The sequence below is a fragment of the Oncorhynchus tshawytscha genome, unplaced genomic scaffold (assembly GCF_018296145.1).
Source record: "Oncorhynchus tshawytscha isolate Ot180627B unplaced genomic scaffold, Otsh_v2.0 Un_contig_3761_pilon_pilon, whole genome shotgun sequence".
Taxonomy (NCBI): Eukaryota; Metazoa; Chordata; class Actinopteri; order Salmoniformes; family Salmonidae; genus Oncorhynchus; species Oncorhynchus tshawytscha.
The window spans coordinates 468,185-488,093 of record NW_024609794.1 but is presented as its reverse complement, the minus strand read 5'-3'; the positions used below and the strand labels follow the sequence as shown (position 1 = coordinate 488,093).

At 40.1% G+C, this 19,909-nt stretch overlaps 1 protein-coding gene across 1 annotated transcript; it reads right to left on the bottom strand.

Annotated features, from left to right (window-relative positions):
* Nucleotides 1-4,646: 4,646 nt before the first annotated feature.
* Nucleotides 4,647-19,274, bottom strand: LOC112237146 (gastrula zinc finger protein XlCGF26.1-like). Its single transcript, XM_042318176.1, has 3 exons — nt 19,172-19,274; nt 15,047-15,295; nt 4,647-8,571 (listed from the first exon to the last, which is right to left on the bottom strand). Exons 2-3 carry the CDS (start codon nt 15,147-15,149, stop codon nt 7,058-7,060), a joined length of 1,617 nt encoding a protein of 538 aa, XP_042174110.1. The 5' UTR covers nt 15,150-15,295; nt 19,172-19,274; the 3' UTR covers nt 4,647-7,057.
* Nucleotides 19,275-19,909: the final 635 nt, after the last annotated feature.

Genomic DNA, 19,909 nt, shown 5'->3' with positions numbered 1-19,909 from the left:
TGTTTAATACCACCATACAACAATATCACAATGTTTACATATGCATGTGTCTGTACCTTTGTATGTGTCTTCACAGTCCCCGTTGTTCCAAAAGGTGTATTTTTACCTGTTTTAAAAAATTGGATTCTACTGCTTGTATTACATGATGTGGAATAGAGTTCCATGTAGTCATGGCTCTATGTAGTATTGTGCACCTCCCATAGTCTGTTCTGGACTTGGGGATTGTGAAGAGACCTCTGGTGGCATGTCTTGTGGGGTGTACATGGGTGTCCGAGCTGTGTGCTAGTATTTTAAACAGACAGCTTGGTACATTCAGCTTGTCAACACCTCTTACAAAAACAAGTAGTGATGACGTCAATCTCTCCTCTACTTTGATCCATGAGAGATTGACATGCATGTCATTAATGTTAGCTCTCCGTGTACTTTTAAGGGCCAGCCGTGCTGCCCTGTTCTGAGCCAACTACAATTGTGGCACTTGACCACACTACTAACAGTAGTCAAGGTGCGACAAAACTAGGGCCTGTAGGACCTGCCTTGTTGATAGTGTTGTTAAGAAGGTAGAAACTAGGGCCTGTAGGACCTGCCTTGTTGATAGTGTTGTTAAGAATGTAGAAACTAGGGCCTGTAGGACCTGCCTTGTTGATAGTGTTGTTACGAAGGTAGAAACTAGGGCCTGTAGGACCTGCCTTGTTGATAGTGTTGTTAAGAATGTAGAAACTAGGGCCTGTAGGACCTGCCTTGTTGATAGTGTTGTTACGAAGGTAGAAACTAGGGCCTGTAGGACCTGCCTTGTTGATAGTGTTGTTAAGAAGGCAGAGCAGTGCTTTATTATGGACAGACTTCTCCCCATCTTAGCTACTACTGCATCAATATGTTTTGACCATGACAGTTTACAATCCAGGGTAACTCCTAGCAGTTTAGTCACCTTAACTTGCTCAATTTCCACATTATTCATTACAAGATTTAATTGAGGTTTAGGGTTTAGTGAATGATTTGTCCCAAATACAATGCTTTTAGTTTTGGAAATATTTAGGACTAACTTATTCCTTGCCACCCTATCTGAAACTAACCGCAGCTCTTTGTTGTATAGTGTTGAGTTATCCGCATACATAGACACACTGGCTTTACTCAAACAGCTGCCCTGGGGAATTCCTGATTCTACCTGGATTATGTTTGAGAGGCTTCCATTAAAGAACACCCTCTGTGTTCTGTTAGATAATCAACTCTTTATCCACATTATAGTAGGGGGTGTAAAGCCATAATACATATGTTTTCCCGGCAGCAGACTGAATGATAATGTCAAAAGCTGCACTGAAGTCTAACAAAACAGTCCCCATGATCATTTTATCATCAATTTCTCTCAGCTGCCTCCCAGGTGGCGCAGTGGTTAAGGGTGCTGTAGTGCAGCGCCAGCTGTGCCACCAGAGACTCTGGGTTCGAGCCCAGGCTCTGTCAGGACCGGGAGGTCTGTGGGGCGATGCACAATTGGCCTAGCATCGTCTGGGTTAGGGAGGGTTTGGCCGGTATGGAAATCCTTGTCTCATCGTGCACCAGCGACTCCTGTGGCGGGCTGGGCGCAGTGTGTGCTAACCAAGGTTGCCAGGTGCACGGTGTTTCCTCTGACACATTGGTGGGGCTGGTTCCGGGGTGGATGGCGCTGTGTTAAGAAGCAGTGTGGCTTGGTTGGGTTGTGTATCGGAGAACGCATGACTTTCAACCTTTGTCTCTCCTGAGCCTGTAATGGAGTTGTAGCAATGAGACAAGATAGTAGCTACTAAAATAATTGGATACCATGAAATTGGGGAGAAAAAGGGGTAAAATTCAAAAACAAACAAAAAAACAATTCTCTCAGCCAATCATCATTAATTTGTGTCAGTGCTGTGCTTGTTGAGTGTCCTTCCCTATAAGTGTGCTGAAAGTCTGTTGTAAATTTGTTCACTGTGAAATTGCACTCTATCTGGTCAAATATATATTTTTTCTAGAAGTTTACTAAGGGTTGATAACAGGCTGATTGGTTGGTTATTCGAGCCAGTAAAGGGAGCTTTACTCTTCTTGTGTAGCGAAATGACTTTAGCTTCCCTCCAGGCCTGAGGGCACACACTTTCTAATAGGCTTAAATTGAAGATATGGCATTATCATTGGCTATTATCCTCAGTAATTTTCCATCCAGATTGTCAGACCCTGGTGGCTTGTCATTGTTGATAGACAACAATCATTTTTTTCACCTCTTCCAAACTGACTTTACGGAATTCAAAAGTACTATTCTTGTCTTTCATAATGTGGTCAGATATACTTGGATGTGTAGTGTCAGCGTTTGCTGCTGGCCTGTCACACATAAGTTTGCTTATCTTGCCAATGAAAAAGTCATTAAAGTAGTTGGCAATATCAGTTGGTTTTGGGATGAATGAGCCATCCGATTCATTGAATGATGGAGCTGAGTTTGCCTTTTTTCCCAATATTTAATTTAAGGTGCTCCAAAGCCTTTTACTATGATTCTTTATATAATTTATTTTTGTTTCATAGTGTAGTTTTATTTGATTTAGTCATGATTTCTTAATTTGAAATACGTTTGCCCATCAGTTGGGCTGCCAGATTAATTGCCATACCTTTTGCCTCATCCCTCTCACCCATACAATTTTTCAATTCCTCAGCAATCCACAGGGATTTAACAGTTTTTACAGTCATTTTCTTAATGTGTGCATACTAATTAGTAACTGGAATAAGCAATTTCATAAATGTGTCAAGTGCAGTGTCTGGTTGCTCCTCATTACACATCAAAGACCAGCAAATATTATTTACCTCATCAACATATGACTCACTATAAAACTTCTTGTATGACTTCTTATACACTATATTAGGCTCAGCCGTTGGAACTATTCTAAAATGGATTAAATAAAAGTGTGATGATCACTTTAATGGTACTGTATTTCAAACACTGGTCAGTTATGTTTGTTTTAGACCATAGCTGTCAATACTGTTTTTACTTTTTTTTTAATGAGAACTTGAGTGACTGCTATACTGTCTCAAACACATCTGTGTGGTTTAAAGACTGTTTCTATCCATAGGCATTGTGGGTACTGAATAGTGGACTGAATGGCTGACACACAGGCCTGCTGTTTATTTTATACAGTCTGTATGTACATATGTTTTGTAGTTGGTTAATGATAACACATGATGAATCCAAACTAGACTTATGTGTGGTTTTTATTTTTTACTGGGGGTTTTATAAATCAAATGTTAGGTACTTTCATGGTGTGGGGGGTTTTCTTAATTCTTCACTTTTTTTAATCAAATGCTGTAAGATACACAATGTTGTAATGTACTTTGTTGTGTGTGTTTTTGTTTTCTACTTTTATAAATAAAATGTTTAAACAATGTTGTAATGTACGTTGTGACATCGCTTGTTATACAATGTGTAATAAATCTATGGAGCCAGATATCTTCCACAACGTTGAACGTAGGATCGTAAGAAAATCCATTCTAAATTGTTAGGATTGTAAGAATAGCCATACATAAACGTGAACTTTCATCTGTGAACATGTTACGATTACGGACTAACATTTTAGGCTTATACAAGTCCTGTTTCAATTCTGATGTACAATAATACCTTTCAGAATGTTGGCAGTTTCGTCTCACCAACAAAGAAAGCGTACACCGAACGGCCTGTGAGGAGTGCTACCCGAACAAGCATTACACAGTATAAAACAAGTCATGGAAACCGGAAAGGGGTATCCTGCACGTTTTCAAATTAAAAGTCTCCATTCTCTTATTGGCATCATTATTATTGGCATCATTTGGTTAACCCCAGTTTTTGGAATAAATTGAGGTCGTTGACAAAACAGACCATTGTCAAAGGTCTGCGTGATAATGACGTCAATGTATTCCAAACACTGGTGGCTGATGATCACAATAATTTGGATTATAAGCTTTCTGGTATGTTCTATTACGAATTGTCTGGGACTCGTTATTGTTTCGTTGTTTACTACTGAAATATATTTAGCTTATTAAGTCAAATAAGACATTAACTGCAATACACTGATCTCAAATATATTTGCATAATTAGGCTAAACAGAGCCATGGCGGACCCATTGCAAAAATAGAGGCTTTTTATATTGTATTAAAACGTGTCACATTCCAATGTGCTAACTCTGCCCACTGGAGCGTGGCTTATGGAGCGCTCTTTAAAATACGCGCTTGTATCAATTTATTCCAACAGATCGAGTTCTCATTACACATGCACCCATTTGCACCCAATGTCAACTGGCAGAGGCTGTTCAAAGACAACTCAATGGAGAATCTGGCAAGGTGGGTTTCACGGAGGCATCTCTCAACTCGACGTCTATTACTACGAAGAATGTAACATGGGCAGAAGAAGCCTGCTATATTTGTTCATTCAATGTTTACCCGAGTGGATCAAGACGCAAGCAGACGTGTCTTACCGTTCAAGGTTAGTCAACTTAATTAACTAATTAATTACATTCAGGGGAGGGTCATGTAATTTGTAATCAATTAAACGTCTCATTGCTCAGGGTTTGAGAATTAGTTGCATATTATAGTATCTCATGATGCCCCTCATCCCTGATTCTCTGCTGGGTCCGCAATATCAAGCTCTGAACGAACAGAGTAGAAACGCAGATGGACAACTATTAAAAGCACAAACCAGCTTTATTCATCCCACTGGATGCTTCAGCTGCAAATACAACATACAAGTCACACAAAGCATATATTTATACCTTCCAACTAGGTGGAGTCACCACTTCCAAGATAAACAATCGGTCTCTGTTCCTCTTACTTATTACATTGTGATGGCCCTGCCTGAGTCCAGAGCAGCATGAGCGGAGAGGTGTGAGATGGGACTGTGGTTGGGGTGGACCCCTGCCGCCTTCCTCCCAGAGGTTTCTTCTCTCTTCAACTGTTGTCCTCATCTCGATGTTGAGTTCCACCTCTCTCCTTGCCCTAGTTCCACAGAAACTAACCTGACTTATCAGGAACTGAGACTAGCCTGTTGCTCTTAACCTCCATCCTTAGAAATATTAATACACAGCAAGAACAAAACATGTCTGGACAGACACCTTCTATACTCGTCTCACAGTAACTTTCCTATACAAAGTTCAATAAAGTAGTTAGAATCCAACATGATCCATAGCCTATACTATAGGCCTAGGCTATACCAAGACCATGCAGGGAGAAGCACAGTGCAAAGTTATATTTCTAAGAAAATTGACTCCCTTCCCTAGTTTTTGCGCTGCTGGGATGGTATATATAAAACTAGGCTACACTGCAATGGATAGGCATTCCCAATCCAGGCTGCATCACATCCGGACGTGATTCGGAGTCCCATAGGGTGGCGCACAATTGGCCCAGAGTCGTCTGGATTTGGCCGGGGTAGGTCGTCATTTTAAATAAGAATATGTTCTTAAGTGCCTTGCTCATCACCAGACTTCACAGTGGGGATGAGGTACTTTCTGTATGGATATCTTTCTGTCTACACCAATCCCACCTCTGGTGTTGGTTTCCAAAAAGCTCTAATTTTGGTCTCATCTGACCATAGAACCTGGTCCTATTGAAAGATCCAGTAACGTTTGGCAAACTCTAGGCGCTTGAGTTTGTTGTTTGATGACAGCAAAGGCGTTTTTATGGCAACACTCCCAAACCACTTGTGGTTATGTAGGTGGCGTCTGATCGTAGTTTTGGAGACTTTCTGACCCCAAGACCCAACTAACATCTGTAATTCTCCAGCTGTGATCCTTGGAGATTTTTTTTTGCCACTGGAACCATCCTCCTCACTGTGCGTGGGGTCAATATAGACACATGTCCTCTTCCAGGCCCATTGTTAACATCTCCGGTAACTTTACATTTCTTAATTATTGCCCTGATAGTGGAAATGTGCAGCTCAACAACCTTTTGTCGCACATTATCGCATCTTTCCAATAGTGATGGATGACTATCGGACCTTGGCCTGTGTGTCACCATATATTTACACCCCAATGAAACAGGAAGTCATGGCTTACCACTTAAGTGTTCCTAATCGCTCAGGTGAACTTAAGAACGTAAAATATGAATGGAAATATACTTCAGTTAGATTTTACTCATAATAATTTCTAGGGGTGCCAATAATTGTGCAACACATGTTTTGAAGAAAAACATTTATTTCACATGTATTTTTTTCAATCATTTTACTTGAATTAAAAGGTTCAATTTTTGTAAATATTTTGAATGAAACACCAAGAGGATAAACAGCAAACACATTTTTTTCACAGCCCGATTTGCTCATATTTACCAAGTGTCCCAATATTAGTGGAGGGACCTGTATGTTCACCCCTACCCTTATCCACGGTGTTATGCAAAACCACAACCTTCTGGCTGCTTTGCCATGTAACGCTTACAAAACGAAGAACAGTTTCTAAAACGGCATATCTAAGACTCTGGTCTGTCCAAGGAGTGAAGGTAAACAGTAGTAGGCATGTTCTCTGCAATCCACTTCATATTTAAATTATTATTTTGGGTATAGTGGAGGGTCACTTGTTTTTTGTTGTTGTCAAGTGTTCAGGGAGGGTCAGGTAAAAATATATTTAACTGAAGGGAGGGCCATCCATTTCCATTTTAGAGAGAGATGATTTTCTCCAGGTATCCCTTATTATAAATACCTTACAGTCCCTTAGTAGTCAAAAAAAATATATCCACCCAAACAAAAGGTGAAAACTGATCCTCACACCATCTCTATCTGATACATGTTGTGTCTACTAGCTTATTCCCACAGAGAACTGCAGAGGGAAGCAGCACTACCAGGTCAACCATCAGACTCCGTATTTTCAACAAGAGAAACCGCAGAGGTTATTCAACCTTAAGGACAAATCCAAGGTCATCTCAATATCTTTACAGTAGAAGCTAACAAAACACACCAAAACTGACCAGGTGTACACTGATTAGTAAAGAGAGGCTAACATTCTCTAATTCTCCATTTCCTCTGCACAGTTCTCACAGTGAGAAACAATAGGATCCAATTCAGTGTTACCACTTGCTTTATGACATGAGAATTAAGTGATGGACTTTAATCTTAGCTGGTCTGAGAGAACTGATGAGGCTTTTCTCCTTTGTGTATACGTTGGTGTTTCTTTAAGCTGCTGTGTTGAGAGAAATTTTTCCCACAGTCAGAGCAGGAGTAAGGCTTTTCTCCTGTATGTATACGCTTGTGACATGTTAAGGTATATAATTGGGTAAAACAATTCCCACAGTCAGAGCAGAAGTGAGGCTTTTCTCCTGCATGTAAACATTGGTGTTTTTTTAAGTTGCTCTGTTGAGAGAAACTCTTCCCACATTCAGCGCAGGAGTAAGGCTTTTCTCCCGTGTGCGTTCTCCAGTGAACTGTTACCTCAGATGATGTTTTGAAGCATTTTCCACAGTCAGAGCAGAAGTAAGGCTTCTCTCCTGTGTGTGTTCTCTGGTGAACTGTTAGCTCAGATGATGTTGTGAAGCATTTTCCACAGTCAGAGCAGAAGTAAGGCTTTTCTCCTGTGTGTATACGTTGGTGTTTCTTTAAGCTGCTGTGTTGAGAGAAATTTTGCCCACAGTCAGAGCAGGAGTAAGGCTTCTCTCCTGTGTGTATTCGCTTGTGACTATTTAACTTATCCAATTGGGAAAAACTCTTTTCACAGTCTGAGCAGGAGTAAGGCTTTTCTCCTGTATGTGAACGTTGGTGTCTTTTTAAGTTACTCTGTTGAGAGAAACTCTTCCCACAGTCAGAGCAGGAGTAAGGCTTTTCTCCTGTATGTATACGTTCATGTTTGATTAAGGTATCCAATAGGGAGAAACTCTTCCCACAGTCAGAGCAGAAGTAAGGATTCTCTCCTGTGTGTGTTCTCCGGTGAACTGTTAGCTCATATGATGTTGTGAAGCATTTTACACAGTCAGAGCAAGAGTAAGGCTTCTCTCCTGTGTGTATATGTTGGTGGTTTTTTAAGTTTCTCCGTTGAGAGAATCTGCACCCACAGTCAGAGCAGGAGTAAGGCTTCTCTCCAGTGTGCACGCTCTGATGAACTGTCAGAGCCCCTGATGTTCTAAAGCTCTTCCCACAGTCAGAACAGAAGTAAGGCTTCTCTCCCGTATGAATACGTTGGTGTGTTTGTAAGCTTCCCAGTTGAGAGAAACTCTTCCCACAGTCAGAGCAGGAGTAAGGCTTCTCTCCTGTGTGCATACGCTGGTGAGATTTTAAGGTATTAAATTGGGCGAAACAATTCCCACAGTCAGAGCAGAAGTAAGACTTTTCTCCTGTGTGTATTAGTTGGTGCCTATTTAACTTATCCAGTCGGTAGAACCTCTTTTCACAGTCGGAGCAGGAGTAAGTCTTCTCTCCTGTGTGCACTCTCTGATGAACTGTCAGAGCCCTTGATGTTGTGAAGCTCTTCCCACAGTCAGTGCAGGAATACAGATTCTCTCCTGTGTGTATTTTCAGGTGTATTTTTAGCTTTGATAGCATTGGGAAAATCTCCTCACAATGTGGGCAGTGGTGAGACCTCTTAGTTCTGTGATCTTCCTGCTGCTTTCTGGATGTAGAGAATGTCTCAACGTCACCTGTGTGAACAGCACCAGGAAAAAAAGTCAAGTTTTTGTGACATACGCAGAATGGGAAAAACATTAAGAACACCTGCTCATTCCATGACAGACTGACCAGGTGCAAGTTATGATCCCTTATTGATATCACTTGTTAAATCTGCTTTAAAATCAGTGTAGATGAAGGGGAGGAGACAGGTTAAATAAGGATTTTTAAGTCTTGAAACAGCTGAGACATGGATTGTGTATGTGTGCAATTCAGAGGGTGAATGGGCAAGACAAAAGATTTATGTGCCATTGAATGGGGTATGGTAGTAGGTGCCAGGCGCCCCGGTTTGTGTCAAGACCTCCAATGCTGCTAGGTTGACGCTGAACAGTTTAACTTATGTATCAAGAACGGTCCACCACCCAAAGGACATCCAACCAACTTAACACAACTGTGGGAAGCATTTGAGTCAACATGGGCCAGCCTCCCTGTACAACGCTTTCGACACCTTGTAGAGTCCAATAGGGCTGTCCCCAACAACAACAAAAAAATATGTGGTTAACCAAGAGTAGTTTGTTCTAACAACTAATCAATTGGTCAAAAATGTTTAAACATGTATTTCTCCAGTGCATTCTGAAATTATTCAGACTCCTAGACTTTTTCCACATTTTGTTACGTAACAGCCTTAATCTAAAATGGATTACATTGTTTGTTTTTCTCATCAATCTACACATATTACCCCATGACAAAGCAAAAACAGTTTTTTAGAAATGTATTAATAATAAAAAACAGAAACATCACATTTATATAAGTATTCAGACTAGGGATGCACGTATATTGGTGAACATATCGGAATCTGTCGATATTAGCGAAAAATGCCAACATCAGTATCGGCCTGATGTGTAGTTTAACGGCGATGTTAAAAAGCAATGTCAAAGCTACCGTGCATACCTACGTAATGACGCCACGTAAAATGAAGCTACCGTGCATACCTACGTAATGAAGCTAATACCTACGTAATGAAGCTACCGTGCATACCTACGTAATGACGCCACGTAAAATGAAGCTACCGTGCATACCTACGTAATGACGCCACGTAAAATGAAACCGTGCATGAAGAAGCTAAAATGAAGCCGTGCATACCTACGTAATGACGCCACGTAAAAAGCTGAAGCTAAAATGAAGCTACCGTGCATACCTACGTAATGACGCCACGTAAAATGAAGCTACCGTGCATACCTACGTAATGACGCCACGTAAAATGAAGCTACCGTGCATACCTACGTAATGACGGCACGTAAAATGAAGCTACCGTGCATACCTACGTAATGACGCCACGTAAAATGAAGCTACTGTGCATACCTACGTAATGACGCCACGTAAAATGAAGCTACACGTGCGACACAGCATTCCTAACCTAGCCCACACAATGTCTGCTGTGTGGATCGAGCTGTCAACAAGTCGAGCAGTCATTTGAAAGAGTAAGAACATTTCAGTGAGACAACTTAATGGCTAAATCCATTAAAGCCAAGATAATGGAATTCATTGCCCTTGACAATGAATCGTTCTCTGTCGTGGGTGATGTTGGCTTTCGCCGACTGGTCGAGCACCGGTACACACTACCAAGTGCGCTATTTTTCAGGATGCTGCCCTACCGGAGTTACACAGTAATAGAGTCACTGCTATTAGCTTCTCGACATACATACTATGGAACGCCATTTGAGTCTTTGCGTATCAAAAATTATACAGTAGCACTGTTAAAGCTGTACAAAAAAGTCTAACAAGCAAACACCGCTAACAAGCAAACACCGCTAACAAACAAACACCGGCCACAAACGATGTGTTTATTACCGTGTTGGTAATAAAGCATCATTTGTTCGACCGCAACTTCTGGGGTAGCTAGCTTTAGCTTGGTACCTAGTTAGCACCAATACAACCAGCCTGAAAACAATGACCAGTAGAAACTGCAGTCCTTTTCATTATTCTTAGCAATAATTTAGGAATCCTAGCTAGGTATTAGCTAGGTTGTCACTTGTGGTTCGCCTATTAAATTGAACTTCAGTTCATGAAAATAAATAGCTAGCCAGCTACTTAACCCTGTTGCCCAAAGCTAACGTTATAAAACCGGGTTATGTGTTGTGAAGCTAGCTACAATAAGGATTAGGCACAATAGTGAACTTTGCGGTTTGCCTACAAAATAAAAGTATGTCATTGACAGTGATGCAAATTAATACAAATAGTAGAATTATGCCATACCTTTATTTTGAAGGCTAACCACAAAGTCCACTATTGTGGCTAATCCTTATTGTGGCTAGCTACACATAGATGGGTCCGACCACCATTAATCAAATAAGAACAGTCTTATAAATTAGGGTTATTTTAGATGACACCTAGCTATATAGTTAGCTAGCTAACTTTAGCTACTGAAACAGATGTCGCTTTGCAATGTTTTTGGGGAAGAACATTGTTTGCATCCATGAGCTAGCTGGCTTTTTTCTTTCTGACCAGCACTGTACCTGCGCGAGACAACTTTACCAGCATCATAGCTATCAGCATACCTATCAATGAATCGTTGTGACATATGAAATACGAGTGATAGTTATTACACATTGATTACACTATGTAAAACATTTATGAATGTGTAAAATTATTGTGATGTGCAGTCATATTCAGGTCCTGATTGGTCAACAAGATTATTTGACACGTCAAATAGTGTTATTTGATGTGTATCTTATTTGACACGCAAAAACCCAAACAGCGTTCCATAGAAATCCTGGTTGCGAATTAAACGACTGAACAACGAAACAGCACAGCAAGTAAGTGAAAGAAATAGGTTTTGATGATGTTTTACTGGTAATGGGGACATACTTAAATGCCAATAAAATAACTTGTTGGTGTGTGTGTGTGTGTGTGTGTGTGTGTGTGTGTGTGTGTGTAAAACCTTTTATTTAACTAGGCAAGTCAGTTAAGAACAAATTCTTATTTACAATGACTGCCCAGACAACACAAGGCCAATTGTGCGCAGCCGGATGTGATACAGCCTGGATTCGAACCAGGGAATGTTGTTACGACTCTTGCACTGAGATGCAGTGCTTTGGACCGCTGCGTCCAAAGCTTGTTGTTTAAAAGGCCACAAAAAATTTAAATATTGGTTATCGGTATCTTTTTTATGGGAAAAGAAAATATCGAATAGCGGTATTGGCCAAAAATGTCATATCGGTGCATCACTAATTCAGACTCTTAACTCAGTACTTTGCTGAAGCACCTTGGACAGCTATTACAGACTCGAGTCTTCTTCAGTATGACGCTACAAGCACCTGTATTTGGGGAGTTTCTCTCATTCTTCTCTGCAGGTCCTCTCAAGCTCTGTCAGATTGGACAGCTATTTTCAGGTCTCTCCAAAGATTTTCGATCAGGTTCAAATCCGTGCTCTGTCTGGGCAACTCAAGGACATTGAGAGACTTGTCCCGAAGCCACTCCTGTGTTGTCTTGACTGTATGCTTAGGGTCGTTGTTCTGTTGGAAGGTGCACGGAAGGATGGTGCCAGGTTTCCTCCAGACGTGACGTTTGGCATTCAGGCCAAAGACTTCAATCTTGGTATCATCAGACCAGAGAATCTTGTTTCCCATGGTCTGAGAGTCTTTAGGTGCCTTTCGGCCAACTCCAAGACGGATTTCATGTGCCTTTAACTGAGGAGTGGCTTTGGTTTTTGCTCTGACATACACTGTCAACTGTGGGACCTTGCATAGACATGTGCCCACTCAATTGAATTTACCACAGGTGGACTCCAATCAAGTTGTAGAAACATCTCAGGGTTGATCAATGGAAACAGGATGCAACTGAGCCTCATAGCTAAGGGTCTGAATACTTGTGCAAATAAGGTATTTTTGTTTTTAAATTAGCATAAATGTCTTCACCTGTTTTCGCTTTGTCCGTGTGGGTTATTGTGTGTAGATTGATGAGGCTTTTTATTTATTTATTTATTAATCCATTTTAGAATAAGGCTGTAATCTAACAAAATGTGTAAAAAGTCAAAGGGTCTGAATACTTTCCGAATGCACTATATAGACACATCTTGTGTGTTTTAATCAAATCAACCACATGCACTGAGCTTGTCTGATGGTTTAAGCGCACTGTTTGATGAAATATTTCAGACACACAAATGACTAGAGGGAGTCCGACCGCAAGTGATTTGATTGTGCCGGGCTCAGACGTTTTATAAACAGTGAGTGACTGTGACTAGCACCCATTGTCTCACTCTCCTCCCTGCTGCACCGACCACCACAGAACATCAAAAGTGTTTATTGCGCTGTCCGTGTTGCTGAAGCTGCAACATAATAACACCCATTTCTGACTGAAAAGTTCTGTTGCCGAAATCCCTCATTTGTTTAGGAAAAACATTCCCTATTCCCTCAATACTTGCTCTATTTATGAGAGATATGTATGCATCGCATGCACATGACCAATAGGGCCTAACCTATAGCATATCATAATCACATAAACAAACTCAGAACATCATAACAGCAAAATTGATGAGGAGGACATGGCAAACTCGAAACAGGAGAATGTTTACTGGTTGCTCAGGAGGGAAAGGGGAAGTCAGATATATGGAATACATGTGACTAGTTATGGAAAATACTGGAGATCAAGACAAATGAGGAAAGGAGCAAACGCTGTCGGCATATTATGTGGGCCAAACAGGTGCTGTTAGATTACAATATCCTTTTTCTGACCGTTTGCAACAATGTAAACAACACTAAATAAATTATAAGCGGACCGGTGAGCCTGTTGTAAAAAAATATATATATATGTTATGCCTTTATTACAGCAAAGACTAAAAACAGTCACACATGTGAAAGCAATTTCTGAAATGGAACGGGTTATTTATTGTTTACGCTAATTATTCAAGTGTTGCAGAAATCTTGCTTGTTTGTAGGTAACCAAATACTTATTTTCCACCATAATTTGCAAATAAATTCATTAAAAATCCTACAATGTGATTTTCTGGATTTTGTTTTCTCATTTTGTCTGTCATGGTTGAAGTGTACCTATGATGAAAATTACAGGCCTCTCTCATCTTTTTAAGTGGGAGAACTTGCACAATTGGTGTCTGACTAAATACTTTCTGCCCCACTGTATATCCACAGTAAAACGAGTCCTATATCGACATAACCTGAAAGGCCGCTCAGCAAGGAAGAAGCAGATCGTACTTTTTGGAGAAATGTCCTCTGGTCTGATGAAACAAAAATGGAACTGTTGGCCATAATGACCATCCTAATGTTTGGAGGAAACCGGGGGAGGCTTGCAAGCCGAAGAACACCATCCCAACCGTGAAGCACGGGGGTGGCAGCATCATGTTGTGGGGGTGCTTTGCTGCAGGAGGGACTCGTGCACTTCACAAAATAGATGGCATCATGAGGATTTGAAAATTATGTGGATATATTGAAGCAACATCTCAAGACATCAGTCAGGAATTTAATTAAAGCTTGGTCGCAAATGGGTCTTCCAAATGGACAATGACCCCAAGCATACTTCCAAAGTTGTGGCAAAATGGCTTAAGGACAACAAAGTCAAGGTATTGGAGTGGCCATCACAAAGCCCTGACCTCAATCCCATAGAAAATGTGTGGGCAGAACTGAAAAAGCATGTGCGAGCAAGGCCTACAAACCTGACTCAGGTACACCAGCTCTGTCAGGAGGAATGGGCCAAAATATACACAACTTATTGTGGGAAGCTTGTGGAAGGCTACCCGAAACATTTGACCCAAGTTAAACAATTTAAAGGCAATGCTATCAAATACTAGTTGAGTGTATGTAAACTTCTGACCCACTGGGAATGTGATGAAATAAATAATAGCTAAAATAAATCATTCTCTCTACTACTATTCTGACATTTCACATTCTTAAAATAAAGTGGTGATCCTAACTGAACTAAGACAGGGAATTTGTACTTGGATTAATTGTCAGGAATTGTGAAAAACGGAGTTTAAATGTATTTGGCTAAGGTGTATGTAAACTTCCAACTTCAACTGTACATATCAATCAAATGTATTTTAAGAAGCCCTTTTTTACCCCAAACAGCAAGCAACGCAGATGTAGAAGCTCAGTTTCTAGGAAAATTTCCCTAGAAGGGAGGAACCTATAGGAAGAAACCTAGTGAGGAAAAAGGCTCCAAGGATGACCTTGGAGCCTTTATACAAATATTAGCTTTTTTTTATCAAATAAATAGTTTCAACGATATTGAAAAACCATCCCGTGGCGTTTTCCAAATACCCTGGTATACAGTATACCACCCAAGCCTAGTAACTACACAGACTCATTTCATACAACTTCAAAACACTGTCAGTTTGTCTACTTCACTTCTTTAGTCTACTCTCTGATCACTCCAGATAGACCAGTTGTTCAGGGATGTGTGATGTTGAATTACAGAATTCAACCTAGCAACAGACTGGGTCATAACTTGTGGAGGTCTAACTTCTGAAGATAACTTATAGACAGAACCTGCTCTTACCATGAGAAACAGATGTCCCAATCTTCTCCTCCTCTTCTTCATCTTTAATGTTGACATCCAGCTCCAGTGTTTGACTGCAGTCTTCCAGCTTCACTGATGCCATCTCTGGATCCTGCAGTGCAAACTGGTCTCAACTGTCACAATCAGGACCCAGTGACTGTACGTTTGGACTCAGTGTGAAAGGAGAGAGGCAGGCTGGGTTTGTCCTCACTGTTGATGTTACTGGCCTCGGACTTAATCTGAGTCGGGCTGTAGTAATAAAGAGAAACAGACACAAAAAAGTTATTTACTTGACAGTTCTGGCGCTTTCTCTATTCTCTAAAAATACATTATATTTATTCTCTTGGGTTCTAACTTGAAATATCCTCATTCATATTAACATATTAGAACTGGGTGTATGCAAATGTACTGAGGGAGAAAGGGGAGTACAGAAGGTTTACATTCTGTCAGAACATGTTATGGTTAAATCTCATGTATCATATGGAGAGGAGAAGGGCAACGGTCTAGTTTCAGCCACTGATAAGGTTGTATAGCCGTGGATTAGGGAGGAGTGAGGAATGTGGGCCGAGGTCAGGTCAGATGAAGGAACACTCCTATGACATACACACATAGGAGGCAGGGCCATGACTACACCAATGAGAGGAACCACTTAAGTTCCTGCCTAGCAACAGAGATGAGTTGTCTGTCTAGATGGACAAGGAGTTTGTGTAAACATATCTGTCTTATGCAGCTGTTTGACCCAGTGGGTGAATATATTTGTTTGGAGCTTTGACTAGTTGTCTGTTCGGTTCTAAATAAACCGTGTAAAAAACTAACACTTCTTAATCACTTATCTAATTTCAATAGATCAGGCAGCTAAACATTGACAACAAAACATTCATTCATTTACATTAGACAAAGTGCACATTTTAAATGACAAAGTAAGTACATGTAACCTATAGTAGATTAAATAAATGAATATAAATGCATAACTGACTCAAAAAAACATTTAGTACAAGGTTGCAGTTTGTTTTAGGCAGGACTATGTACTATTTTACTGAATAACCTTGTCTTCATTTTATATTTTCACTCAAAAACCACATCGTCAGTGGTGGAAAAATAACTAAATGGTCATACTTGAGTAAAATCAAATCAAATTTATTTATATAGCCCTTCGTATATCAGCTGATATCTCAAAGTGCTGTACAGAAACCCAGCCTAAAACCCCAAACAGCAAGCAATGCAGGTGTTGAAGCACGTTGGCTAGAAAAAACTCCATAGAAAGTCCAAAACCTAGGAAGAAACCTAGAGAGGAACCAGGCTATGAGGGGTGGCCAGTCCTCTTCTGGCTAAAAGTAAATGCTATAGATCAAATTCCTTATATCAAAGCAACAATATGTAACTTTTTGGGCAACCTGACCAAATGCTCATTTGTGAGTTATAGATCTTTCAGTCTCATTGAAAGCAAGTCTAAGAAGGAGTAGATACATTCTATGTGTGCCATTTCTGTGTTTTTGAGTCCTTTACTTTCAGTCTTGTACTGTACACCAGCGTCAAACAACTGAATATACATTATTTTTGGTTATGGAAAATATATTTCACAGTGGTTTAGATGGTACAATGATTCTCTACACCATGGCTGCTCGTTTTGCCACAAACTGAAATTAGGTGAACTATTCACATTTTTGCAACCAGCGATTTCTGCAAAGGCGAAACTTTAAACAAACCAGATGGCATGATTTTCCAGTTGTTTTATTTCATTTACGGTTAGCCGGGGGCACACTCCAACACTAAGATATCATTTAAAAATGCATGTGTGTTTAGTGAGTGTTTAGGGTGTTTAGTGGGTCTGCCAGATCAGAGGCAGTAGGAATGACAACATGTGAATTTGACGATACTGCTGTGTAGCAGTATGGGGCCACGGAAAAAACATCAACAAAGGCGGCACAAAAACACCCAAATTCGTCCTTTTATAGAGACTACAAAGCTCTAAGGATAGTGATACAGGTCTTTAGATGTTGTACGCATGAAATTGTGTCATTCCAAACTTTATCCGCAACTTTATTTTCCATTTTGTATTGCAACTCAAGCAATAACTCTGTCCATTTTATATGTAATAAAGGAAACATTTTGAATAAATGAGGGATACAAAGTATATTGAAAGCATGAAGTGCTTCCACACAGGAAGTTCCAGACACTTGTAGAATCTATGCCAAGACGCATTGAAGCTGTTCTGGCATCATATCTGGAGGACACCTGGCACCATCCCTATGGTGAAGCATCATGCTGTGGGCATATTTTTCAGCATCAGGGGACTGGGAGACTAGTCAGGATCGAGGAAAAGATTAACAATGCAAAGTACAGAGAGATCCTTGATGAAAACCTGTTCCTTGATGAAAACCGGTTCACATTCCAACAGGACAACGACCTGAAGCACACAGCCAACACAATGCAGGAGTTGCTTCGGGGCAAGTCTCAATGTCCTTGAGTGGCCAAAGCAGAACCCAGATTTGAACCCGATCTAACATCTCTGGAGAGACCTGAAAATAGCTGTGCAGCCACACCCTACATCCAACCTGACAGAGCTTGAGAGGATCTGCAGAGAACAATGGGAGAAACTCCCCAAATACAGATGTGCCAAGCTTGTAGCTTCATACCCAAGACTCAATGCTGTAATCGCTGCCAAAGGTGTTTCAACAAAGTACTGAGTAAAGGGTCTGATGATTTATGTAAATAAGGTATCTGTTGTTTAAAAAAACTAAACTAATTTAAAATAAACTATTTTTGCTTTGTTATTATGGGGTATTGTGTGTAGATCACTTTTTTTTTACGGCTGTAACGTAATAAAATGTGGAAAAAGTCAAGGGGTCTGAATACTTTCCAATGCACTGTAGTATGCTAATGTTACCTAGCTGGCCTGGCGCATTGTTGCCCATGAAAGCCTAGTGAGCAAGCATTTTAGCCAGGTAGCCTAGGACATCAAAAAACTTAAAGCGTGTACTGTATGACAGAGTTCTAGACCATTTAGGAAACATGAAAGAGTTGGATAGCATTGGCGTTTCTCTACAAGTAGGGTGAGTCAACATGTTTTCTACTTGCGCGCGCATACACACACACACACACACACACAAACCAGTGCCATGGACAGCCACAACATATTTAGCTTATGTTGATTGGACTAAATCGTTTTGGGTATCTTTTAGTTATCACTTTATTAGACTAAGCATAGGTGATGTAGAAATGTTGAAGTTGAAATGGTGCTGGAATAGTGGAGGCAGCTCCTGTTTTCTTTGTGACTTGCTGTAACTCTCCATGGTTCTAAATCAATAGTTGTTTAGTCGTCCAAAAATGTATGAAACATTACTTTGCTTGACCATGCTGTCGGTCATATAACTGTTTGTTACATGCAATATGTTTTGTAGACTTCAACTGGACAGATGTTGCTCTCCGGTATTGTAATGAAACAAAGGTGTGGCTGAATTTATTGTCACTGCGTCTTATTGTCTAGGCCTTAAGCCTATATACCACAGGGGCAAGGCATATGAACTAACAGATTATAGTGCAAACAATGCAATTATTACTTAGGTTATAATATGTTTAGGGCTTCCACAGTGATTTTACTGATAAAAAGGTATTTCTATTCTGATTTCAGATGCTCAATCCTTACAAAATAATGGTGGCAGAATATCCTACATTTTTCTCAATCATTAGAAAGTTGTGTTAATGGCAGTTGTTTAGGAGAAAAGCACAGATTTTCGTCTAAAATACACATTTTCACAGGAGTTTTTCTTGACGGACTACAATTTGATTGATGTGGTGTTTTTACTGTGTCATAACACTAAACACAGACAGAATGGTCACCGCCATTTTACATGCTCGTGAGCCTTTTTTTAACAAAAAAACCAATAACATCTCAATTAAATTGATTCTTTATTAAATTACCTTGAAATAACGTACAGTACATTCAAAAAGACAAACCCCAAATCTCTAGCTATGTGACATGTAAAATATTTGTTCACGTTCTTCTCTCACTCGGTTTGACACACACACACAAAAAAACATAACAACCTCTGTTACGGATTTGTTACCTACCATGTTATGACATGTTCTTTCGATATTAGAAAGTAGAAACGTGCAAAGACATACCTGTAGTAATACATACAACGGTTATCGTCTTGACAGCACAGTTCTAACGCCTTCGTTATTCTGAAGAATGGTCCACGCCTACCCGGAACTTCTTCTTCTTCTCCTCTCGATTTTTTTACGGTGGTTGGGATCGAAAATGTGGCATTACCGCCCCCAACTGGATGATAATATATATTCCATTATACTTTGTCTTACAAAATGGAAAAAACATCAAATAAATGTTCTATACCCCCAAAAAATATATACCCCCCAAAAATACCATTCCAACTAACTCTACACTCATTAAAAACCCACTACCCCATTCCACTACTGTGATCCTATCTGCTCCTGCACTATGTTAATGTAAAATGGCGGTGACCATTCTGTCTGTGTTTAGTGTTATGACACAGTAAAAACACCACATCAATCAAATTGTAGTCCGTCAAGAAAAGCCAGGCCCACTGTCTTCAGATATGGTGGATGTTCTCATGTGCTCCATCTCTCCAATGCATCTTAATAAACTTGTCCTACATCATGTACTATTGAGTTACATTTTTGTCAGATCTCATCTATGATTCCTCTGTCAGTGGAATGCATACAACTTCAAAATCAAATCAAATGTTGTATGTCACATGCTTCGTAAACAACACATGTAGACTAACAGTGAAATGCTTACTTAGGGGCCCTTCACAACAATGTAGAGAGAAAGTAAATAGAAAAATAATAGAAATGTAATAACACGTAATAATAAAATTAATA

Bases quoted from the DNA above. Each gene is read 5' to 3' on its own strand.
- LOC112237146 (XM_042318176.1), bottom strand. From the start codon at position 15,149: ATGGCATCAGTGAAGCTGGAAGACTGCAGTCAAACACTGGAGCTGGAT. The intron at 8,572-15,046 runs GTAAGAGCAGGT...CTGTTCACACAG, and splicing joins TGGGACATCTGTTTCTCATG to GTGACGTTGAGACATTCTCT.